Source organism: Cyanistes caeruleus, chromosome 1 (genome assembly GCF_971803275.1).
Source record: "Cyanistes caeruleus chromosome 1, bCyaCae1.hap1.1, whole genome shotgun sequence".
Taxonomy (NCBI): Eukaryota; Metazoa; Chordata; class Aves; order Passeriformes; family Paridae; genus Cyanistes; species Cyanistes caeruleus.
The window spans coordinates 1,003,430-1,028,915 of NC_141701.1; the positions used below are offsets into that span (position 1 = coordinate 1,003,430).

Genomic DNA, 25,486 nt, shown 5'->3' on the forward strand with positions numbered 1-25,486 from the left:
TCACCTGGTGTCACCTGCGGGGGGGGAACACGGACACTGAGAGCCCCCAGCACCCCCCACTGGGACCCTCTACACCTGCAGCGCCAGCCCCGCCCCCTCCCTCGAGGTTCCGCCCCCTCCCGAGGCCCCGCCCCCTCCCCCAGGCTCCGCCCCTTACTGAGGGCACGCGGCAGCTCGTGCAGCGCAAGCCCCGCCCCCTCCATGACCCCGCCCCCTCCCCAGGCCCCGCCCCTTACTGAAAGCGCTCGGCAGCTCGTGCAGCGCAAGCCCCGCCCCCTCCCTGACCCCGCCCCCTCCCCAGGCCCCGCCCCTTACTGAAGGCGCTCGGCAGCTCGTGCAGCGCAAGTCCCGCCCCCTCCCTGACCCCGCCCCCTCCCCAGGCCCCGCCCCTTACTGAAGGCTCTCGGCAGCTCGTGCAGCGCAAGTCCCGCCCCCTCCCTGACCCCGCCCCCTCCCCAGGCCCCGCCCCTTACTGAAGGCTCTCGGCAGCTCGTGCAGCGCAAGTCCCGCCCCCTCCCTGACCCCGCCCCCTCCCCAGGCCCCGCCCCTTACTGAAGGCTCTCGGCAGCTCGTGCAGCGCAAGCCCCGCCCCCGCGGCGGCCCCGGCGCTCCCGGAAGCGGCGAAGGCGGAGCCGAGCGCGAGCCCGTCCGCCAGGCGGTGAACGGCGCCCCCTGCCGACAGCAACAGCGCCTGCGCACCGCCCCCGGGCCGGGACCCCGACAGCACTGCCCACGGACACACGGAGCGACACACGGACACACCGACACACGGACACACGGACACACGGACACACGGACACACGGACACACGGACACACGGACACACGGACAGAGGGACACACGGGCACACGGACACACGGACACACGGACACACGGACACACGGACACACGGACACACGGACACACGGACACACGGACAGACCGGACAGAGGGACACACGGACACACGGACACACGGACAGAGGGACACACGGACACACGGACACACGGGCACACGGACCGACACACGGACACACGGACACACGGACACACCGACACACGGACACACGGACACACGGACACACCGACACACGGACACACGGACACACGGACACACGGACACACGGACACACGGACACACGGACAGACAGACACACGGACACACGGACACACCGACACACCAACACACCAACACACGGACACACGGACAGAGGGACACACGGACACACGGGCACACGGACACACGGACACACGGACAGAGGGACACACGGACACACGGACACACGGACAGAGGGACACACGGACACACGGACACACGGGCACACGGACACACGGACACACGGACAGAGGGACAGAGGGACACACGGACAGAGGGACACACGGACACACGGACACACGGACAGAGGGACACACGGACACACGGACACACGGACACACGGACACACGGACACACGGGCACACGGACAGAGGGACAGAGGGACACACGGACAGAGGGACACACGGACACACGGACACACGGACAGAGGGACACACGGACACACGGACACACGGACACACGGGCACACGGACAGAGGGACAGAGGGACACACGGACAGAGGGACACACGGACACACGGACACACGGACACACGGACACACGGACACACGGGCACACGGACAGAGGGACAGAGGGACACACGGACACAGGGACACACGGACACACGGGCACACGGACACACGGACACACGGACAGAGGGACACACGGACACACGGACACACGGACACACGGACACACGGACAGAGGGACAGAGGGACACACGGACAGAGGGACACACGGACACACGGACACACGGGCACACGGACACACGGACACACGGACAGAGGGACAGAGGGACACACGGACAGACAGACAGACAGATAGACAGAGGGACACACGGACAGAGCCAGGGACAGACACACGGACAGACACACGGACAGAGGGACACACGGACAGACAGACACACGGACGGACACACGGACAGACAGACGGACAGAGCCAGGGACAGACAGACACACGGACAGACACACAGACAGAGGGACAAACGGACAGACAGACACACGGACGGACACACGGACACACGGACAGACAGACGGACAGAGCCAGGGACAGACAGACACACGGACAGACACACGGACAGCCAGAGGGACAGCCAGAGGGACAGCCAGGGACAGACAGACAGACAGACGGACACACGGACAGACAAACAGACACAGTACGGACAGACAGACAGACACACGGGCAGACCGGACACACGGACAGACACACGGACAGACAGACAGACAGACAGACAGACGGACACACAGACAGACAGACAGAGCCAGGGACAGACAGACACACGGACAGACACACGGACAGACAGACAGAGGGACAGAGGGACACACGGACAGACCCACGGACACACCGGGGGACAGACACGGGGGGGACAGTGAGGGACACGGGGGAGAGACGGGGGGGGACATGGGACAGACAGAGGGACAGACAGACAGACACAGGGGTCACCGCAGGGCACCCACGGCTCACCCACGGGTCACCCGGGGTCACCCGGGGTCACCTGGGGTCACCACAGGGCACCCGAGGGTCACCCGTTCGCACCCCTGGGGTCACCTGGGGTCACCCATGGGTCACTCGTGGTCACCCCCCTGTCCCCACCGGGTCCCCAAATGTCCTTCCCATCCCCCCCGTGTCCCCTCCTATGTCCCCAATGTCCCCCCCGTGACCCCCCCGTGTCCCCAATGCCCCCCCCATGTCCCCATTGTCCCCCTGGTGTCCCAAATGTCCCCCCAATGTCCCCCATCCCCCCCAATGTCCCCCCCAATGTCCCCCCCATGTCCCCAATGTCCCCCCAATGCCCCCCAATGTCTCCCCAATGTCCCCAGTGTCCCCCCCCCCGTCTCGGGGGTCTCTCCCAGCGCATGTCCCCCCCAATGTCCTCAGTGTCCCCCCCCGTGTCCCCCCATGTCCCCAATGTCCTCCCCAATGTCCCCCCCATGTCCCCAATGTCCCCCCAATGTCCCCTCCAATGTCCCCAATGACCCCCCAATGTCCCCAATGTCCCCCAATGTCCCCAATGTCCCCCCCATGTCCCCAATGTCCTCCCCAATGTCCCCCCCATGTCCCCAATGTCCCCCCAATGTCCCCCCCAATGTCCCCAATGCCCCCCCCATGTCCCCAATGTCCCCCCAATGTCCCCAATGCCCCCCAATGTCCCCCCATGTCCCCAATGTCCCCCCAATGCCCCCCCAATGTCCCCAATGCCCCCCCAATGTCCCCCCCATGTCCCCAATGCCCCCCCCATGTCCCCCCCATGTCCCCAATGCCCCCCAATGTCCCCAGTGTCCCCCCCCGGTCTCGGGGGTCTCTCCCAGCGCCCCCAGCTGCCTCCCGGCGCATGTCCCCACCAATGCCCCCCCATGTACCCAATGCCCCCCCCAATGTCCCCAATGCCCCCCCAATGTCCCCAATGCCCCCCCAATGTCCCCCCATGTCCCCTCCCAATGTCCCCAATGCCCCCCCCAATGTCCCCAATGCCCCCCCAGTACCCCCCCCAATGTCCCCAATGCCCCCCCCAATGCCCCCCCAATGTCCCCCCCATGTCCCCAATGCCCCCCCAATGTCCCCCATGTCCCCAGTGCCCCCTCCCAATGTCCCCAATGCCCCCCCAATGTCCCCCCATGTCCCCCCAATGTCCCCAATGCCCCCCCCAATGTCCCCAATGTCCCCCCCATGTCCCCAATGCCCCCCAATGTCCCCAATGCCCCCCCCCGGTCTCGGGGGTCTCTCCCAGCGCCCCCAGCTGCCTCCCGGCGCATGTCCCCCCAATGTCCCCCCCATGTCCCCAATGCCCCCCCAATGTCCCCAATGCCCCCCCAATGTCCCCCCATGTCCCCTCCCAATGTCCCCAATGCCCCCCCCAATGTCCCCAATGTCCCCCCAATACCCCCCCCAATGTCCCCAATGCCCCCCCCAATGCCCCCCCAATGTCCCCCCCATGTCCCCAATGCCCCCCCAATGTCCCCCATGTCCCCAGTGCCCCCTCCCAATGTCCCCAATGCCCCCCCAATGTCCCCCCATGTCCCCCCAATGTCCCCAATGCCCCCCCCAATGTCCCCAATGTCCCCCCCATGTCCCCAATGCCCCCCAATGTCCCCAATGCCCCCCCCCGGTCTCGGGGGTCTCTCCCAGCGCCCCCAGCTGCCTCCCGGCGCATGTCCCCCCAATGTCCCCCCCATGTCCCCAATGCCCCCCCCATGTCCCCAATGTCCCCAATGTCCCCCCATGTCCCCAATGCCCCCCCAATGTCCCCAGTGTCCCCCCCCGGTCTCGGGGGTCCCTCCCAGCGCCCCCAGCTGCCTCCCGGCGCCGCAGCCGCGCGCACGGCCCAGTGGCCTAATGGACAAGGCATCAGCCTCCGGAGCTGGGGATTGTGGGTTCGAGTCCCACCTGGGTCGGCACCGCCCCTTTTACCGGGGGGGATTTGGGGGAGTTTTGGGGGGATGCGGGGAGGTTTTGGGGAGTTTTGGGGGGATTTGGGGAGTTTTTGGGGAGTTTTGGGGAGTTTTTGGAGGGATTTGGGGGGGTTTTGGGGAGTTTTTGGGGGGATTTGGGGAGTTTTGGGAGGGATTTGGGGAGTTTTTGGGAGGGATTTGGGGAGTTTTGGGAGGGATTTGGGGAGTTTTGGGAGGGATTTGGGGAGTTTTGGGAGGGATTTGGGGGAGTTTTGGGAGGAATTTGGGGGAGTTTTGGGAGGGATTTGGGGAGTTTTTGGAGGATTTGGGGAGTTTTTGGGGGGATTTGGGGGAGTTTTTGGAGGATTTGGGGGAGTTTTTTGGGGTTTTGGGGAGTTTTTGGGGGGATTTGGGGAGTTTTGGGAAGGATTTGGGGAGTTTTTGGAGGATTTGGGGGAGTTTTTGGAGGATTTGGGGGAGTTTGGGGGGGATTTGGGGAGGTTTTGGGGGTTTGGGGGAGTTTTGGGAGGGATTTGGGGAGTTTTTGGGAGGGATTTGGGGGAGTTTTTGGGGGGTTTGGGGGAGTTTTTGGAGGGATTTGGGGAGTTTTTGGGGGGATTTGGGGAGTTTTTGAGGGGATTGTGGAGTTTTGTGGGGATTTGGGGAGTTTGGGGGAGTTTTTGGAGGGATTTGGGGAGGTTTTGGGAGGATTTGGGGATTTACTGAGGGGATTGTGGAGTTTTGTGGGGATTTGGGGAGTTTGGGGGAGTTTTTGGGGAGTTTTGGGGAGTTTTTGGGGGGATTTGGGGAGTTTTGGGGAGTTTTTGGGGGGATTTGGGGAGTTTTTGAGGGGATTGTGGAGTTTTGGGGGGATTTGGGGAGTTTCTGGGGAGTTTTTGGGGGGTTTTGGGGGGTCGTACCGGGGCTGGGCAGCTCCTCCGTGCTCTGCGCGGGGTCGGGGCTGGGGTCTCCATCCTTTGAGGTGAGGGGGGGGGGTTCTGTACCCCAAAATCGCCCCCCCCCCATCTCCGGGTGACACCCCCAGACTCATCATCCCCTCCCCCCCCCCCAAATCCTCCCCACAGCCCCCCTGACCCCCCCAGGAGGTCCCCAGCCCCCCCAAATCCCCTCCGTGTCCCCTCCTCCTCCGGGGGGGCGTTCACAGACCCCAAATGTCCCCCCTGTGACCCCCAGTATCCCCCCCCAGTGTCCCCAGTGTCCCCAGTGTCCCCCAGTGTCCCCAGTGTCCCCCAGTGTCCCCCCAGTGTCCCCAGTGTCCCCCCAGCCCCCCCAGTGTCCCCAATGTCCCCCCAGTGTCCCCAATGCCCCCCCCAGTGTCCCCCCCAGTGTCCCCCAGTGTCCCCCCAGTGTCCCCCAGTGTCCCCACCTGTCCGGGGGGGTGGGCTCCCAGCCCCCCCAGCAGCCGCTCCAGGACGAAGCCCCCGTAGAGCCCCCCCAGCACCGCCAGCATCTCCCAGGGGGGGCCCCGGAGCCCCCCGAGCTCCTGGTGCGCCCCCCCCGCGTGGCTGTGGATCCCCAGCGCCTGCGGGGACAGCGAGCGACACGCGGGGACACCGCTGTCACCTCCCCGGGCCCGCCCCGTGTGCCCCGTGTGCTCCCGGTGTCCCCCCCCAGTGCCCCCCAGTGTCCCCCCCAGTGTCCCCAGTGTCCCCCCAGTGTCCCCCCAGTGTCCCCAGTGTCCCCCCAGTGTCCCCCCAGTGTCCCCCCCAGTGTCCCCAGTGTCCCCAGTGTCCCCCCAGTGCCCCCCCAGTGTCCCCAATGTCCCTCAGTGTCCCCAGTGTCCCCCCAGTGTCCCCCCAGTGTCCCCCCAGTGTCCCCCCAGTGTCCCCAGTGTCCCCCAGTGTCCCCCCAGTGTCCCCAGTGTCCCCCCAGTGTCCCTCAGTGTCCCCCCAGTGTCCCCTCAGTGTCCCCCCAGTGTCCCCCCAGTGTCCCCCAGTGTCCCCCCAGTGTCCCCCCAGTGTCCACAGTGTCCCCCCAGTGTCCCCCCAGTGTCCCCCCAGTGTCCCCAGTGTCCCCCAGTGCCCCCCCAGTGTCCCCCCAGTGTCCCTCAGTGTCCCCAGTGTCCCCCCAGTGTCCCCAGTGTCCCCAGTGTCCCCTCGTGTGCTCCCGGTGTCCCCCCGTGTCCCCCACAGTGGTCTCTGTGTCCCCCACCCTGTCCCCGCCACCGTGTCCCCCATGTCACCTCTGTGTCCCCTGGGTGTCCCTAATGTCCCCAGGCTGTCCCCACTGTCCCCAGTGTCCCCAATGTCCCCAAATGTCCCCAATGTCCCAATGTCTCCAATGTCCCCCCAATGTCCCCAGTGATGTCCCCAATGTCCCCAAGCTGTCCCCAGTGTCCCCAGGCTGTCCCCGGTGTCCCCAGGCTTTCCCCAATGTCCCCGATGTCCCCGATGTCCCCCTGATGTCCCCAATGTCCCAATGTCCCTAGTGATGTCCCCAGTGATGTCCCCAATGTCCCCAATGTCCCCGTGTCCCCCAATGTCCCCAATGTCCCCAAGCTGTCCCCAGTGTCCCCAGGCTGTCCCCGATGTCCCCCTGATGTCCCCAATGTCCCAATGTCCCCATGATGTTCCCAGTGATGTCCCCAGTGTCCCCAGTGATGTCCCCAAGCTGTCCCCGATGTCCCCAATGTCCCAATGTCCCAATGATGTCCCCATGATGTCCCCAGTGTCCCCCGATGTCCCCAAGCTGTCCCCGATGTCCCCAATGTCCCCACCTGTGGCAGCACGTGCAGCAGCGCGTCCCCGCTGAGCGCCCCGGCCGCCAGCCCGTCCAGCAGGGGGCGCCACCAGCGCCCGCGACAGCCGCGACAGCGGCGACAATCGCGACATCCGCGACATCCGCGACATCCGGGACAGCGGGGACAGCGCGGGTACAGCACCAGCGCCAGCGCCACCAGCGGCACCAGCGCCAGAGCCAGCGCTGTCACTGTCCCCAACACGTACCCTGGCACAGGGACACGGGTCAGCGACAGCGACAGGGGGACAGGGACAGGGGGACAGCCCAGGGGGACAGCCCAGGGGGACAGCAGGACACTGTCCCCGTCCTGCTCTCTGTCCCCTCCCTGTCCCCTCCATGTCCCCTCTGTGTCCCTCTCCCTGTCCCCTCCCTGTCCCCATCCCCATCCCTGTCCCTGTCCCTGTCCCCTCCATGTCCCCTTCCTGTCCCCTTCCTGTCCCCATCCCTGTCCCTGTCCCCATCCCTGTCCCCTCTCCCCTGTCCCCCATCCCTGTCCCCATCCCCATCCCTGTCCCCTCTCCCCTGTCCCCCATCCCTGTCCCCATCCCCATCCCTGTCCCTGTCCCTGTCCCCTCCATGTCCCCTTCCTGTCCCCTTCCTGTCCCCATCCCCATCCCTGTCCCCTGTCCCTGTCCCCCATCCCTGTCCCCTCCCTGTCCCCTCCATGTCCCCTCTGTGTTCCCTCTGTGTCCCTCTCCCTGTCCCCCTCCCTGTCCCCATCCCTGTCCCTGTCCCTGTCCCCTCCATGTCCCCTTCCTGTCCCCTTCCTGTCCCCTTCCTGTCCCCATCCCTGTCCCCTGTCCCTGTCCCCTCCCTGTCCCCATCCCTGTCCCCTGTCCCTGTCCCCTCCCTGTCCCCATCCCTGTCCCCTCCCTTGTCCCCTCCCTGTCCCCTGTCCCCTCTCCCCTGTCCCCCATCCCTGTCCCCTGTCCCTGTCCCCTGTCCCTGTCCCCTCCTGTCCCCATCCCTGTCCCCTCTGTGTCCCCATCCCTGTCCCTGTCCCTGTCCCCCTCCTTGTCCACTCCCTGTCCCCATCCCTGTCCCCATCCCTGTCCCCGTGTCCCCATCCCTGTCCCCATCCCTGTCCCCGTGTCCCCATCCCTGTCCCCTGTCCCCTGTCCCCTGTCCCTGTCCCCGTGTCCCCATCCCTGTCCCCATCCCTGTCCCTGTCCCCTCCTTTGTCCCCTCCCTGTCCCCTGTCCCCTCTCCCCTGTCCCCTTGTCCCCTGTCCCCATCCCTGTCCCCTGTCCCTGTCCCCATCCCTGTCCCTCTTCCCTGTCCCTGCCCCTGTCCCCTCTCCCCTGTCCCCTTGTCCCCTGTCCCTGTCCCCTCCCCTGTCCCTGTCCCCTCTCACTCTGGGTGTTGCTGAGCTGCTCCTCAGCCTGGCTGCTGTTGGTGGCCGTGGGGACAGTGACGCTGTCCCTGCTGTCCCCAGAGCAGGGGCCGGGGGCTGTGGGGCTGTGGTGGCTCTCAGGGTCCCCACGGGCGCCGATGTCACCGCTGTCCCCATGGGGGGTGTCCGTGTCACCGGTGTCCCTGAGGTGCCAGGCGCTGTCCCCGTGGTGGCTCTCGGTGTCCCCAGGGTGGGGGCTGGGGGTGTCCCATTTGTCCCCGATGTCCCCGTGGTGGCTCTCAGTGTTCCCACGGTGGCTCTCAGTGTCCCCAGGGTGCCAGCTGCTGTCCCCAGGATGGCTCTTGGTGTCCCCAGGATGGCTCTCGGTGTCCCCAGGGTGGGGGCTGGGGGTGTCCCCGCTGTCCCCGATGTCCCCACGGTGGCTTTCAGTGTCCCCAGAATGGCTCTTGGTGCCCCCGTGGTGGCTCTTGGTGTCCCCAGGGTGGGGGCTGGGGGTGTCCCCGCTGTCCCTGATGTCCCCACAGTGGCTCTCGGTGTCCCCAGGGTGTCTCTCGGTGTCCCCGTGGTGGCTCTTGGTGTCCCCAGGGTGCCAGCTGCTGTCCCTGGCGTGGCTCTCGGTGTCCCCAGGATGTCTCTCGGTGTCCCCAGGATGTCTCTCAGTGTCCCCAGGATGTCTCTCAGTGTCCCCAGGATGTCTCTCGGTGTCCCCGCAGTGGCTCTCGGTGTCCCCAGGGTGTCTCTCGGTGTCCCCGTGGTGGCTCTTGGTGTCCCCAGGATGGCTCTCGGTGTCCCCAGGATGGCTCTCGGTGTCCCCAGGGTGTCTCTCGGTGTCCCCGTGGTGGCTCTTGGTGTCCCCAGGATGGCTCTTGGTGTCCCCAGGGTGTCTCTCAGTGTCCCCACAGTGTCTCTCGGTGTCCCCAGGGTGTCTCTCGGTGTCCCCAGGATGGCTCTCGGTGTCCCCACAGTGGCTCTTGGTGTCCCCGTGGTGGCTCTCAGTGTCCCCAGGGTGGGGGCTGGGGGTGTCCCCGCTGTCCCCGATGTCCCCAGGGCAGAGGCGGTGGCCACGCAGCACCAGGACCCCGAGTGCCACCAGCACGCGGCCAGTCCCCACCCTTGGGGACACCCCGGCGGTGGCTGCCAGCACCCCCCGAGCGTCCACGCAGGCCTGTGACACCCACAGGTCACCGTGTCACCCTGGGGTCACCTTGGGGTCACCCTGGGGTCACCCGGGTCACCCTGGGGTCACCTTGGGGTCACCTGTGTCACCCTGGGGTCATTCATGTCACCCTGGGGTCACCCTGGGGTCATTCTGAGGTCATCTGTGTCACCCTGGGGTCACCCTGGGGTCACCAGGTCACTCTGGGGTCATCCTGCGGTCATCTTTGACACCCACAGGTCACCGTGTCACCCTGGGGTCACCGGGTCACCCTGGGGTCACCAGGTCACCCTGGGGTCATCTGTGTCACCCTGGGGTCATCCTGGGGTCATCTGTGTCACCCTGGGGTCACCCTGGGGTCACCGGGTCACCCTGGGGTCACCCTGAGGTCATCTTTGACACCCACAGGTCACTGTGTCCCCATGTCCCCGTGTCCCCTTGCCTGTCCCCGTGTCCCCTCACCCTCCACCTGGCCCCTGTCCCCGTGTCCCTCACCTGTCCCTGTGTCCCCTCACCTGTCCCTGTGTCCCCTCACCTGTCCCCGTGTCCCCTCACCTGTCCCTGTGTCCCTCACCTGTCCCCATGTCCCCTCACCTGTCCCTGTGTCCCTCACCTGTCCCCATGTCCCCTCACCTGTCCCTGTGTCCCTCACCTGTCCCCGTGTCCCTCACCTGTCCCCGTGTCCCTCACCTGTCCCCGTGTCCCCTCACCTGCTGGCCGTTGTCACTGCGGTAGTTGGGCTCGATGGCCGCCAGCAGCTCGGCCACTTCCCGCAGCCCGGGGCCACCGTGGCCAGCGACGGTGACGGTGACATTGCTGGTGACATTGCTGGTGACATTGCCAGTGACATCTCTGGTGAACTCCCAGTGCAGGGCGCGGACGCGGCTGGCCCAGGAGCCCAAGGTGGCCTCGGTGTCCCCATCGATGTCCCCGTTGGTGTCCCCATCGATGTCCTCACTGGTGTCCCCATCGATGTCCCCATCGATGTCCCCGTTGGTGTCCCCATCGATGTCCTCACTGGTGTCCCCATCGATGTCCCCGCCGATGTCCCCACCGACGTCCCCACTGATGTCCCCGCCGATGTCCCCACAGGCGCCCGGGGGGTCCCTGAGCGTGGCCACCACGGCCGCCCCCAGCCAGGACAGCGCGGTGGCCTCGAGCCCGGCGGTGTCACCTGAGCCCTGCCCGGCCAGGGCCAGCAGCGCTGGCACCGAGGGACACTGCGGGGACAGGGACACGTCAGGGGACAGGGAGGGGACAGGGACACATCAGGGGACACTGCGGGGACAGGGACACTGCGGGGACAGGGACACGTCAGGGGACAGGGACACTGCAGGGGACAGGGACACATCAGGGGACACTGTGGGGACAGGGACACGTCAGGGGACAGGGACACATCAGGGGACACTGCAGGGGACAGGGGCACTGCGGGGACAGGGACAGGTCAGGGGACAGGGGACACTGCAGGGGACACTGCAGGGGACAAGGACACTGCAGGGACAGGGACATGTCAGGGGACAGGGACACGTCAGGGGACACTGCGGGGACAGGGACATGTAAGAGGACAGGGAGGGGACAGGGACATGTCAAGGGACACATCAGGGGACAGGGACACTGCAGGGGACACTGTGGAGACAGGGACACATCAGGGGACAGGGAGGGGACAGGGGTGAGGAGGGGGGACAAAGGGTCACAGGGAGATGTGGCACAGGTGACACACACAGCACAGGTGACACAGGTGACACACGGCACAGGTGACACACACGGTGTGACACAGGTGACACACGGCACAGGTGACACACACGGTGTGACACAGGTGACACACAGCACAGGTGACACTACAGGTGACACACGATACAGGTGACACACAGCACAGGTGACAGCACAGGTAATACAACACAGGTGACACACACAGCACAGGTGACACAGGTGTCACACACGGTGCACATGGCCCAGGTGTGACACAGGTGACACACACAGTGCACATGGCACAGGTGACACAGGTGACACAGGTGTCACACACGGTGCACATGGCACAGGTGACACAGGTGACACAGGTGTCACACACGGTGCACACGGCCCAGGTGTGACACAGGTGACACACACAGTGCACACGGCACAGGTGACACAGGTGACACAGGTGACACAGGTGTGACACACGGTGCACACGGCCCTGCCGCCCCAGCCCAGGTGTGACACAGGTGACACAGGTGACACAGGTGTGACACACGGTGCACACGGCCCAGCCGCCCCAGCCCAGGTGTGACACAGGTGTGACACAGGTGACACAGGTGACACAGGTGTCACACACGGTGCACACGGCCCTGCCGCCCCAGCCCAGGTGTGACACAGGTGACACAGGTGACACACACAGTGCACACGGCACAGGTGACACAGGTGACACAGGTGTCACACTCGGTGCACACGGCCCTGCCGCCCCAGCCCAGGTGTGACACAGGTGTCACACACGGTGCACACGGCCCAGGTGTGACACAGGTGACACAGGTGACACAGGTGTGTCACACACGGTGCACACGGCACAGGTGACACAGGTGACACAGGTGACACAGGTGACACAGGTGTGACACTCGGTGCACACGGCCCTGCCGCCCCAGCCCAGGTGTGACACAGGTGACACAGGTGACACACTCGGTGCACACGGCCCTGCCGCCCCAGCCCAGGTGCCCCCACCCCCGTCCCCCCTGCCCCTCTCCCCTCCCCCGCCGCCAGCCGCCCTTTGTCCCCGCGTGTGGCGGTCCCCGGGCGCGGCTGTCACCTCTCCGCACGGCTCTCGCGGGCACTGCGCACGGCCGGCCGCGCTCGCCACGAGGGCCCCCAGCTCGCCACGGCCCAGCCGGCCCTCGCCCGACGCCAGCAGCGCCTGCAGGGCCGGCAGGGCCCCCCCGGGCCGGGCCAGCGCGGGGGGCGCGGCCGGGGCCAGCGGCAGCAGCAGCAGCGGCAGCAGGCACGGCGCGGGCATGGCGACAGCGCCGGTGGCGGTGGCACTGGCGGTGGCACCGGGGTGACAGCGGTGGGGACAGCGGGGCTGTAAAACCCGCCCGGGCTCGCGGCCCTGATTGGCCCGGGCTGAGATTGGGCCGGGTTAACGATTCATTCACCCCGCGGGGCCCGGCCCGCACCCCCGGGACGGACCGGGACAGATGGGGACACCCCCGGGACGGACCGGGACAGATGGGGACACCCCTGGGGACAGACCGGGACACCCCCGGGACGGACCGGGACAGATGGGGACACCCCTGGGGACAACCCGAGATACCCCTGGAACACACCGGGACCGACCGGGACACCCCTGGGGACAGACCGGGACAGATGGGGACACCCCTGGGGACAGACCGGGACACACCGGGACGGACAGGGACACACTGGGACACCCCCGGGACACCCCCGGGACGGACCGGAACACCCCTGGGGACAGACCGGGACACACCGGGACACCCCCGGGACGGAGAGGGACACCCCTGGGGACAGCCTGAGATACCCCTGGGACACACCGGGACCGACCGGGACAGACAGGGACACACTGGGACACCCCTGAGACACCCCCGGGACACCCCTGGGGACAGACAGGGACACACCGGGACGGACAGGGGCAGACAGGGACAGACGGGGACAGACGGGGACACCCCTGGGGACAGCCTGAGATACCCCTGGGGACAGACGAGGACACACGGGGACGCCCCTGGGACACCCCCGGGACACCCCCGGGACAGACGGGACGGACAGGGACACACCGGGACACCCCTGGGGACAGACCAGGACACCCCTGGGACACCCCTGGGACACCCCTGGGACACCCCTGGGACACCCCTGGGACACCCCTGGGACACCTCCGGGACAGACAGGGACGGACAGGGACACACCGGGACGCCCCTGGGGACAGACCGGGACACCCCTGGGACACCCCCGGGACAGACGGATCAGCCAGGGACACCCTTGGGGACAGCCGGGGACACCCCTGGGGACAACCGGGGACAGCCTGGGACACCCCTGAGATACCCCTGGGACAGGCAGGGACAGCCGGGGATACTCCTGGGGACACCCTGGGGACACGCCAGGGACAGACAGGGACACCCCTGGGACACCCCCGGGACACCCCTGGGACACCCCCAGTCCATACCTGGGGTGTTCGGCTGGGCTTGTGGGTGTCACCATTGTGACCCCGGTGTCACCTCTGGGTGCTGGGGTCACCTGTGGGTGTCACCTGTGGGTGCCGGGGCCACCCCTGAGTGCCAGGGTCACCTCTGGGTGCTGTGGTCACCTCTGGGTGTCACCATTCTGACCCTGATGTCACCTCTGGGTGCCGGGGTCACCTGTGGGTGTCACCATTCTGACCCTGATGTCACCTCTGGGTGCCGGGGTCACCTGTGGGTGTCACCTGTGGGTGCTGCTCTGTCCCCACAGCCCACCCAGGACAGGGGCACAGGTGACACAGGTGGCACAGGTGACACAGGTGACACAGGTGGCACATGGCACTCACAGAACGTCACCAGTGTCCCCTGTGTGTCACCCCTGTGTGTCACCTGTGTCACCCCTGTGTCACCTGTGCGGTGCTGCCAGGCTGGATTTTGTCCCCAGGGCCAGCCCCTCTCTCCACACGGCCCAGGGCCGCTGTCACCTGGGGCCACACCCTCGGGGACACCTGGGGGTGCCCCGGTGTCACACCTGGGGGTGCTGGGGACACCTGGGGGTGCCCCGGTGTCACACCTGGGGGTGTGGGGACACCTGGGGGTGCTGGGGACACCTGGGGGTGCCCCGGTGTCACACCTGGGGGTGCTGGGGACACCTGGGGGTGCTGGGGACACCTGGGTGCTGCTGTCACCTGTGGCTGTGTGTCCCTGTGTCCGTGTGACCCCATGTCCATCCTGGTGTCCCCATGTCCATCCTGGTGTCCCCATGTCCATGTCCCGGTGTCCCCATGTCCATCCTGGTGTCCCCATGTCCATCCCAGTATCCCCATGTCCATCCCAGTGTCACCATGTCCATCCCCATGTCCCTTCCGGTGTCCCCATGTCTGTCCCGATGTCCCCATGTCCATCCCGGTGTCCCCATGTCCATCCCGGTGTCCCCATGTCCCTCCCAGTGTCCATCCCAACATCCCCATGTCCCTCCCGGTGTCCCCATGTCCATCCTGGTGTCCCCATGTCTGTCCCGATGTCCCCATGTCCATCCCGGTGTCCCCATGTCCCTCCCGGTGTCCCCATGTCCATCCCCATGTCTGTCCCGGTGTCCCCATGTCCATCCTGATGTCCCCATGTCTGTCCCGGTGTCCCCATGTCCCTGTGTCTGTCCATCCCGATGTCCCCATGTCCCTCCCGGTGTCCCCATGTCTGTCCCGGTGTCCCCATGTCCCTCTGGGTGTCCCAAGCCCGGCCGACCCCACCCCATCACGCCACGGGCACAGGGTGACAGGGACAGGGTGACAAGGACAGGGTGACAGGGACAGGGTGACAGGGACAGGGTGACTGACGAGGACTTTGCCCCGTGAGGTGGCACCGGGACCTTGTCCCCTTGTCCCCTTGTCCCCTTGTCGCAGCCCAATTAGGGGTAATTAAGGTAATTAACCCCCAACTTCCTGGAGATCCCAACGGCTCCGGGGGGGGGGAGGGGACATTTGGTGACAAAGGGGACAGAGGGCACCGCGGGGGGGGGGAGGGGAGGAGCCAGGGGACATTTTGGGGCATTTTCCAGGTAAATCCGGGGAATTCGGGGGCTCCGGACCCGCCCCTCCCCCTCCCCGTGGGGACACCCCGAGGGGGGGAGGGGAGGGGGGGGTCCCAGCGCCCCCAGTTTGGGTGGGGTCCCCAACTGGTTTTACTGGGAGGAGCCACCGGTGAGGGGGGGATGGGAGCCCACAGGGACCCCCCGAACCTCCAAGATGGCCAAAATCCCTTAAAACGGCCCAGAAATCCCTTAAAACGGCCCAGAAATCCCTTAAAACGGCCCAGAAATCGCTTAATTCGGGTTTAAATCGCTTAATTCGGGTTAAAATCGCTTAATTCGGGTTTAAATCGCTTATTTCGGGTTTAAATCGCTTAATTCGGGTTAAATCGCTTAATTCAGGTTAAATCACTTAATTCGGGTTTAAATCGCTTAATTTGGGTTTAAATCGCTTGATTCTGGTTTAAATCACTTAATTCGGGTTTAAATCGCTTAATTCGGGTTTAAATCGCTTATTTCAGGTTTAAATCGCTTATTTCGGGTTTAAATCGCTTAATTCGGGTTAAATCGCTTAATTCGGTTAAAATCGCTTAATTGTGGTTTAAATCACTCAATTCGGGTTTAAATCGCTTAATTGTGGTTTAAATCGCTTAATTGTGGTTTAAATCACTTAATTCGGGTTTAAATCGCTTAATTCGGGTTTAAATCGCTTAATTCTGGCTTAAATCACTTAATTGTGGTTTAAATCGCTTAATTCTGATTTAAATCAATTGATTCTGGTTTAAATAAATTATTTCTGATTTAAATAAATTGATTCTGGTTTAAATAGCTTAATTCTGATTTAAATCGCTTAATTATGGCTTAAATCACTTAATTATTGTTTAGATCATCTCATTCTGGTTTTAATCACTTGATTCTGGTTGAAATCCCTTAATTCAGATTGAGATCCCTTAGTTCAGGCTGAAAACTCCTAATTCAGGTTGAAATTCCTTAATTCTGATTAAAATTCTTTAATTCAGGCCCAAAACCTTCAATTCAGGTTGAAATCCCTGAATCCAGATCCCTTAATTCGGGTCTAAACCTCCTAATTTAGGCCTAAATCCCTTAATTTGGGTCTAAATCCCCCAAACCGGACCCCAAATCCCTTAATTTGGGTCTAAATCAAATAAACCGGACCCCAAATCCCTTAATTTGGGTCTAAATCCCCCAAACCGGACCCCAAATCCCTTAATTTGGGTCTAAATCAAATAAACCGGACCCCAAATCCCTTAATTTGGGTCTAAATCCCCCAAACCAGACCCCAAATCCCTTAATTTGGGTCTAAATCAAATAAACCAGACCCAAATCCCTTAATTTGGGTCTAAATCAAATAAACCGGACCCCAAATCCCTTAATTTGGGTCTAAATCCCCCAAACCGGACCCCAAATCCCTTAATTTGGGTCTAAATCCCCTAAACCTGACCCCAAATCCCTTAATTTGGGTCTAAATCCCCCAAACCGGACCCCAAATCCCTTAATTTGGGTCAAAATCCCCCAAACCGGACCCCAAATCCCTTAATTTGGGTCTAAATCCCCTAAACCAGACCCCAAATCCCTTAATTTGGGTCAAAATCAAATAAACCGGACCCCAAATCCCTTAATTTGGGTCTAAATCCCCCAAACCGGACCCCAAATCCCTTAATTTGGGACTAAATCCCCCAAACCGGACCCCAAATCCCTTAATTTGGGTCTAAATCAAATAAACCTGACCCCAAATCCCTTAATTTGGGTCTAAATCCCCTAAACCGGACCCCAAATCCCTTAATTTGGGTCTAAATCAAATAAACCAGACCCCAAATCCCTTAATTTGGGTCTAAATCCCCTAAACCGGACCCCAAATCCCTTAATTTGGGTCTAAATCAAATAAACCCGACCCCAAATCCCTTAATTTGGGTCTAAATCCCCCGAACTGGACCCCAAATCCCTTAATTTGGGTCTAAATCCCCCAAACCAGACCCCAAATCCCTTAATTTGGGTCTAAATCAAATAAACCGGACCCCAAACCCCTTAATTTGGGTCTAAATCAAATAAACCTGACCCAAATCCCTTAATTTGGGTCTAAATCAAATAAACCGGACCCCAAATCCCTTAATTTGGGTCAAAATCCCCTAAACCGGACCCCAAATCCCTTAATTTGGGTCTAAATCAAATAAACCTGACCCCAAATCCCTTAATTTGGGTCTAAATCCCCCAAACCAGACCTCAAATCCCTTAATTTGGGTCTAAATCCCCCAAACCAGACCCCAAATCCCTTAATTTGGGTCTAAATCCCCCAAACCGGACCCCAAATCCCTTAATTTGGGTCGAAATTCCCCAAACCTGACCCCAAATCCCTTAATTTGGGTCTAAATCCCCCAAACCAGACCCCAAATCCTATAATTTGGGTCTAAATCAAATAAACCTGACCCCAAATCCCTTAATTTGGGTCTAAATCCCCTAAACCAGACCCCAAATCCCTTAATTTGGGTCTAAATCCCCCAAACCAGACCCCAAATCCCTTAATTTGGGTCTAAATCCCCCAAACCGGACCCCAAATCCCTTAATTTGGGTCTAAATCCCCCAAACCGGACCCCAAATCCCTTAATTTGGGTCTAAATCAAATAAACCAGACCCCGAATCCCTTAATTTGGGTCTAAATCAAATAAACCGGACCCCAAATCCCTTAATTTGGGTCTAAATCAAATAAACCGGACCCCAAATCCCTTAATTTGGGTCTAAATCAAATAAACTTGACCCCAAATCCCTTAATTTGGGACTAAATCCCCCAAACCGGACCCCAAATCCCTTAATTTGGGTCTAAATCCCCTAAACCGGACCCCAAATACCTTAATTTGGGTCAAAATCCCCCAAACCGGACCCCAAATCCCTTAATTTGGGTCTAAATCCCCCAAACCGGACCCCAAATCCCTTAATTTGGGTCTAAATCCCCTAAACCAGACCCCAAATCCCTTAATTTGGGTCTAAATCAAATAAACCCGACCCCAAATCCCTTAATTTGGGACTAAATCCCCCAAACCGGACCCCAAATCCCTTAATTTGGGTCTAAATCAAATAAACCTGACCCCAAATCCCTTAATTTGGGTCTAAATCAAATAAACCCGACCCCAAATCCCTTAATTTGGGTCTAAATCAAATAAACCAGACCCCAAATCCCTTAATTTGGGTCTAAATCCCCTAAACCGGACCCCAAATCTCTTAATTTGGGTCTAAATTCCCCAAACCGGACCCCAAATCCCTTAATTTGGGTCTAAATCCCCCAAACCGGACCCCAAATCCCTTAATTTGGGTCTAAATCAAATAAACCTGACCCCAAATCCCTTAATTTGGGTCTAAATCAAATAAACCTGACCCCAAATCCCTTAATTTGGGTCTAAATCAAATAAACCTGACCCCAAATCCCTTAATTTGGGTCTAAATCCCCCAAACCGGACCCCAAATCCCTTAATTTGGGTCTAAATCAAATAAACCTGACCCCAAATCCCTTAATTTGGGTCTAAATCCCCTAAACCAGACCCCAAATCCCTTAATTTGGGTCAAAATCCCCCAAACCAGACCCCAAATCCCTTAATTTGGGTCTAAATCAAATAAACCTGACCCCAAATCCCTTAATTTGGGTCAAAATCCCCCAAACCGGACCCCAAATCCCTTAATTTGGGTCTAAATCAAATAAACCTGACCCCAAATCCCTTAATTTGGGTCTAAATCCCCCAAACCGGACCCCAAATCCCTTAATTTGGGTTTAAATCCCCCAAACCGGACCCCAAATCCCTTAATTTGGGTCTAAATCCCCCAAACCGGACCCCAAATCCCTTAATTTGGGTCAAAATCCCCCAAACCAGACCCCAAATCCCTTAATTTGGGTCTAAATCCCCCAAACCAGACCCCAAATCCCTTAATTTGGGTCTAAATCAAATAAACCAGACCCCAAATCCCTTAATTTGGGTCTAAATCCCCCAAACCGGACCCCAAATCCCTTAATTTGGGTCTAAATCAAATAAACCTGACCCCAAATCCCTTAATTTGGGTCTAAATCAAATAAACCTGACCCCAAATCCCTTAATTTGGGTCTAAATCAAATAAACCTGACCCCAAATCCCTTAATTTGGGTCTAAATCCCCCAAACCGGACCCCAAATCCCTTAATTTGGGTCTAAATCAAATAAACCTGACCCCAAATCCCTTAATTTGGGTCTAAATCAAATAAACCTGACCCCAAATCCCTTAATTTGGGTCTAAATCCCCCAAACCGGACCCCAAATCCCTTAATTTGGGTCTAAATCCCCCAAACCGGACCCCAAATCCCTTAATTTGGGTCTAAATCAAATAAACTTGACCCCAAATCCCTTAATTTGGGACTAAATCCCCCAAACCGGACCCCAAATCCCTTAATTTGGGTCTAAATCCCCTAAACCGGACCCCAAATACCTTAATTTGGGTCAAAATCCCCCAAACCGGACCCCAAATCCCTTAATTTGGGTCTAAATCCCCCAAACCGGACCCCAAATCCCTTAATTTGGGTCTAAATCCCCTAAACCAGACCCCAAATCCCTTAATTTGGGTCTAAATCAAATAAACCCGACCCCAAATCCCTTAATTTGGGACTAAATCCCCCAAACCGGACCCCAAATCCCTTAATTTGGGTCTAAATCAAATAAACCTGACCCCAAATCCCTTAATTTGGGTCTAAATCAAATAAACCCGACCCCAAATCCCTTAATTTGGGTCTAAATCAAATAAACCAGACCCCAAATCCCTTAATTTGGGTCTAAATCCCCTAAACCGGACCCCAAATCCCTTAATTTGGGTCTAAATCCCCTAAACCTGACCCCAGATCCCTTAATTTGGGTCTAAATCCCCCAAACCGGACCCCAAATCCCTTAATTTGGGTCTAAATCAAATAAACCTGACCCCAAATCCCTTAATTTGGGTCTAAATCCCCTAAACCAGACCCCAAATCCCTTAATTTGGGTCAAAATCCCCCAAACCAGACCCCAAATCCCTTAATTTGGGTCTAAATCAAATAAACCTGACCCCAAATCCCTTAATTTGGGTCAAAATCCCCCAAACCGGACCCCAAATCCCTTAATTTGGGTCTAAATCAAATAAACCGGACCCCAAATCCCTTAATTTGGGTCTAAATCAAATAAACCGGACCCCAAATCCCTTAATTTGGGTCTAAATCCCCCAAACCGGACCCCAAATCCCTTAATTTGGGTTTAAATCCCCCAAACCGGACCCCAAATCCCTTAATTTGGGTCTAAATTCCCCAAACCGGACCCCAAATCCCTTAATTTGGGTCTAAATCCCCTAAACCAGACCCCAAATCCCTTAATTTGGGTCTAAATCAAATAAACCTGACCCAAATCCCTTAATTTGGGTCTAAATCAAATAAACCTGACCCCAAATCCCTTAATTTGGGTCTAAATCAAATAAACCTGACCCCAAATCCCTTAATTTGGGTCAAAATCAAATAAACCTGACCCAAATCCCTTAATTTGGGTCTAAATCAAATAAACCTGACCCCAAATCCCTTAATTTGGGTCTAAATCAAATAAACCTGACCCCAAATCCCTTAATTTGGGTCAAAATCAAATAAACCTGACCCAAATCCCTTAATTTGGGTCAAAATCTGCCAAACCAGACCCCAAATCCCTTAATTTGGGTCAAAGTGAGAGGATCATTTTTTGATTGAGGCAAATCCAGTTTAATTATCCGGAAGAATTAAAATTATCGGGAAAGGGACGTAAAAAATCCCCAAAAGCGAAGAACCGCGGCCACCACCCCCTGTCCTGTCCTGTCCCCTGCCCTGTCCCCCGGTCCTGTCCCTGCTCCTGGTGGCAACCATGGCTCTGTCCCCTTGTCCTGGCCACGGTGGCCACGGTGGCTTTGGTGGCCATGGTGGCCTTGGTGGCCTTAGTAGACTTGGTGGCTTTGGTGGCCTTGGTGACCTTGGTGACCATGGTGGCCTTGGTGGCCACAGTGGCTACAGTGGCCATGGTGGTCATAGTGGCCTTGGTGGCCTTGATGGTTGTGGTAGCCTTGGTGGCCTTGGTGGCTACAGTGGCCATGGTGGCCATGATGGCCTTGGTGGCCTTGGTGGCCACAGTGACCATGGTGACTGTTGTGGCCATGGTGGCTACAGTGGCCATGGTGGCCATGATGGCCTTGGTGGCCAGGGTGGTCTTGGTGGCCTTGGTGGCCACAGTGACCATGGTGGCTACAGTGACCACGGTGGCCTTGGTGGCCATGGTGGCTACAGTGGCCTTCATGGCTTTGGTGGCCATGGTGGCCATGGTAGCCTTGGTGGCCATGGTAGCATTGGTGGCCATGGTGGCCATGGTGGCCTTGGGGACCATGGTGGCCTCAGTGGTCACAGTGGCCACAGTGGCCACAATGGCCATGGTGACAGTGGTGACTCCAGTGGCCCAATACCCATGGTGGCCAAAGTGACCACAGTGACAGTGGTGGCCTTGGTGGTGGCCTTGTGGCTCAGGGGCTCCTGGTGGCCTTGGTGACCCCAGTGCTCGTGGTGGCCAAAGTGACCACAGCAACCACAGTGGCCAAAGTGACCGTGGTGGTGGCCTTGTCACTCAGGAGGTCCCGGTGTCCTTGGGTGGCCACAGTGACCTCGGTGACCTTGGTGGCCTCATGGCTCAGAGGGTCCTGGTGGCCGCAGTGACCACAGGGATCTCGGTGACCTTGGTGCTTGGTGTCCTTGGTGGCCGCAGTGACCTCGGTGGCCTTGGTGGCCTCGTGGCTCAGAAGGTCCCGGTGGCCACTGCCAGGGCTGTGGTGGCCAGGAGGAGCCCCCCGAGGTGGGGGAGGGGCCTGGGGACGCTCCCACCTGGGGACAAAGAGGGACAGGGGGGAGTGAGGGTGACAGGGGGTGACAGGGGGTGACAGAAGGGTGACAGGGGGTGACAAGGGGGGCTTGTCCCCACAGCGCTGCTCTGCCGGGGGGAGGGACAATGGCAGCGCAGGGGTGGCCCCGTCCCTGTCCCTGTCCCCTCCCTGTCCCCCTCTCTGTCCCCACCCTGTCCCCTCCCTGTCCCCTCTCTGTCCCCTCTCTGTCCCCTCTCTGTCCCCTCCCTGTCCCCTCCCTGTCCCATCCCTGTCCCCCTCCCTGTCCCCATCCCTGTCCCCATCCCTGTCCCCTCCCTGTCCCCTCTCTGTCCCCTCCCTGTCCCCTCTCTGTCCCCTCCCTGTCCCCTCCCTGTCCCATCCCTGTCCCCTCCCTGTCCCCTCCCTGTCCCCTCCCTGTCACCTCTCTGTCCCCTCTCTGTCCCCTCTCTGTCCCCACCCTGTCACCTCTCTGTCCCCTCCCTGTCCCCTGTCTGTCCCCACCCTGTCCCCTCTCTGTCCCCTCCCTGTCCCCTCCCTGTCCCCTCCCTGTCCCCACCCTGTCCCCTTCCTGTCCCCTCTCTGTCCCCTCTCTGTCCCCTCCCTGTCCCATCCCTGTCCCATCCCTGTCCCCCTCCCTGTCCCCTCTCTGTCCCCTCCCTGTCCCCTCCCTGTCCCCCCCCTGTCACCTCTCTGTCCCCTCCCTGTCCCCTCCCTGTCCCCTCCCTGTCCCATCCCTGTCCCCACCCTGTCCCCACCCTGTCCCCTCTCTGTCCCCTCCCTGTCCCCCACCCTGTCCCCTCCCTGTCCCATCCCTGTCCCATCCCTGTCCCCTCCCTGTCCCCTCCCTGTCCCCTCTCTGTCCCCCCCCTGTCACCTCTCAGCCACTCGCAGTTGTATTTGCTGAAGACACCGGTGGAGCGCAGCCCGATCCTCACCGTGACCCCTCCGGTGTCCCCGGTGTCCCCTCCGCCGGTGGCCCGCGTCACCTGTGTCACCTCCGTCACCAGGAAGGTCTCGAAGGGCGGGATCAGCACCTCCTCCTCGTGCGGGAAGAAGGAGAAGCGCTGGATCTCCACACCTTGGCAGGTGCTCACCTGGAACGCCGTGTCCATCCCGAAGCTCCAGGAGCTCTCGTTCCGCAGCGAGGCCGAAGCGAAGTGACCGAAGCGAACCGTCCGGCCCGGCCGCGCCTGGAAGCGCACCCCGCGCACCCCGCGGAACACCCGCAGGCACCGGGCCCCCCGCGCCCCGCGCAGCGCGGTCAGCGCGCCGGTCAGCAGGAAATGCAGCGCCTTGAAGTGGAAATCGTGGCGGTACTCGCGGCCGGAGCGGCCGGACGCGCGGACGGCGGCGTTGAAGGTCCGGTGGAGCGGAACCGGCGCCGTGTAGGCCAGCAGGGCCGTGAGCTGAGCCGGGGACAGAGGGGACACCGGGGACGGCCGGACGCGCCGTTCGGCCTCGGCCAGAGCCCAGGCCTCGGCCAAGTGACCGCCCCGGAGCAGCTCGGAGCGGTTGAGGGCCGGCAGGGCCGCGGTCATGGCGCGGCCGCAGCCCCGGTACTGGTCATCGAAGGAGTCCGGGGCCATGTCCAGAGGAACCAGCAGAGGCGTGGGGACGGTGGCCGGGACGGCGGTGGCAGCGGTCACTGCGGTCGTGGTGGTCATCACGGTCATCGTGGTCATCGTGGTCATCATGGTCATCGTGGTCATTGCGGTCATGGTGGTCATGGTGGTCATCACGGTCATTGAGGTCATGGTGGTCATCACCAGGAGGGTCAGGGCCAGAGGCAGCAGGTCCATGGTGGGGACGGCCACAGGGGACACTGGGGACACTGAGGGGTCACTGAGGGGTCACTGGGGACACTGGGAGGACACTGAGGACACTGAGGGGACACTGAGGGACACTGGGGGACACTGGGGACACTGGGGACACTGGGGGGACACTGGGGACACTGAGGGGACACTCGGGACACTGAGGGGACACTGGGGGACACTGGGGACACTGGGGGACACTGGGGGGACACTCGGGACACTGAGGGGACACGGGAATGGTTCCTTGGTGAGGGCCTGGGGAGGGGTCAGCCCCACCCAGGAGACCCCGGACATGTCCTGGGACCCCCTGTCCCTGTCCTGGGGTCACCCCTGTCCCTGTCCCTGTCCTGGGGTCACCCCTGTCCCTGTCCCTGTCCCTGTCCCTGTCCCTGTCCTGGGGTCACCCCCGGACCCCCCTGAGTCCTCCAGGACCCCAACCCCAAATCCGGGGGTCACTCCTGGCCCCAGTCCCGTGTCCCCCCAGTGTCCCCAGTGTCCCCCCAATGTCCCCTCAGTGTCCCCCCAATGTCCCCAGTGTCCCCCCAGTGCCCCCTCAGTGTCCCCAGTGACCCCTCAGTGTCACCGGTGTCCCCGGTGTCCCTGCCCTGGTGACCTTCCAGTGCTCCCCCCGTGACCCCAACCCCAGCAGGTCCCCTGCCCCCCCCAAGTGTCCCCAAGCCCCCCCAGTCCCTTCCCCCAGCTGTCCCCAGTGTCCCCAACCCCATGTTCCCAATACCGGGGGTCCCCCCCCGGTGCCACCTCAGGTGTCCCCAGCCCTGTGTCCCCAATCCTGGGTGTCCTCCCCCCCCAGGTGTCCCCAAGACCCCAATCCCAGCCCTGTGACCCCAATCCCGTGTCCCCTCCCCCCCTCCAGGTGTCCCCCAGTGTCCCCAATCCCGTGTCCTCCCCCAGGTGTCCCCAAGATCCCAATCCTGTGTCCCCCTCCCCCCCCCGGGGTCACCTCAGGTGTCCCCAGTCCCAGCCCAGTGTCCCCAATGTCCTCCAGTGTCCCCAATGTCCCAAATTCCCCCCCCAGTGTCCCCAAGACCCCAACCCTGGCTGTCCCCTCCCCCCCCCAGTGTCCCCAATGTCCCCCTCTCAATGTCCCCAACCCCGTGTCCCCTGAGTCCCCAAGACCCCAATCCCATCCCCTCCCCCCCCCGGTGTCCCCAGGTGTCCCCAGCTGTCCCCTCCCCCCCGGTGTCCCCAGGTGTCCCCAGTGTCCCCTCCCCCCCCCGGTGTCCCCAGGTGTCCCCAGTGTCCCCTCCCCCCCCAGGTGTCCCCCGGTGTCCCCCGGTGTCCCCAGGTGTCCCCCGGTGTCCCCTCCCCCCCCGGTGTCCCCCCGGTACCTGCGGGGTCCCCGCTCCTCTCCCCGCCCCCCCCCGCGGTGCCCCCAGGGTCACG

At 61.2% G+C, this 25,486-nt stretch overlaps 2 protein-coding genes and 1 non-coding gene across 5 annotated transcripts; 1 reads left to right on the forward strand and 2 right to left on the reverse strand.

Moving 5' to 3' along the window:
* Positions 1-21,829, reverse strand: SLC39A4 (solute carrier family 39 member 4). Its single transcript, XM_086876880.1, has 8 exons — positions 21,299-21,829; positions 10,422-10,931; positions 8,556-9,720; positions 7,179-7,408; positions 5,829-5,984; positions 5,362-5,416; positions 553-726; positions 1-14 (listed from the first exon to the last, which is right to left on the reverse strand). The coding sequence occupies exons 1-8, from the start codon at positions 21,827-21,829 to the stop codon at positions 1-3; spliced, it is 2,835 nt and encodes a 944-aa protein (XP_086733006.1).
* Positions 4,372-4,444, forward strand: TRNAR-CCG (transfer RNA arginine (anticodon CCG)). The gene has a single exon. It is a non-coding gene; the product is annotated as a tRNA-Arg (tRNA).
* Positions 21,109-25,486, reverse strand: LOC111922137 (GPI-linked NAD(P)(+)--arginine ADP-ribosyltransferase 1-like). Of its 3 annotated transcripts, XM_086875759.1 has the most exons (4): positions 25,432-25,486; positions 23,366-24,302; positions 23,146-23,257; positions 21,109-22,272 (listed from the first exon to the last, which is right to left on the reverse strand). In XM_086875759.1, exons 2-4 carry the CDS (start codon positions 24,068-24,070, stop codon positions 22,187-22,189), a joined length of 903 nt encoding a protein of 300 aa, XP_086731885.1. In that variant the 5' UTR covers positions 24,071-24,302; positions 25,432-25,486; the 3' UTR covers positions 21,109-22,186. The 3 variants fall into 3 exon arrangements, with proteins under 3 accessions (XP_086731885.1, XP_086731874.1, XP_086731891.1); XM_086875748.1 differs by having other exon boundaries at positions 23,146-24,302; XM_086875765.1 differs by having other exon boundaries at positions 23,146-24,093; positions 25,432-25,451.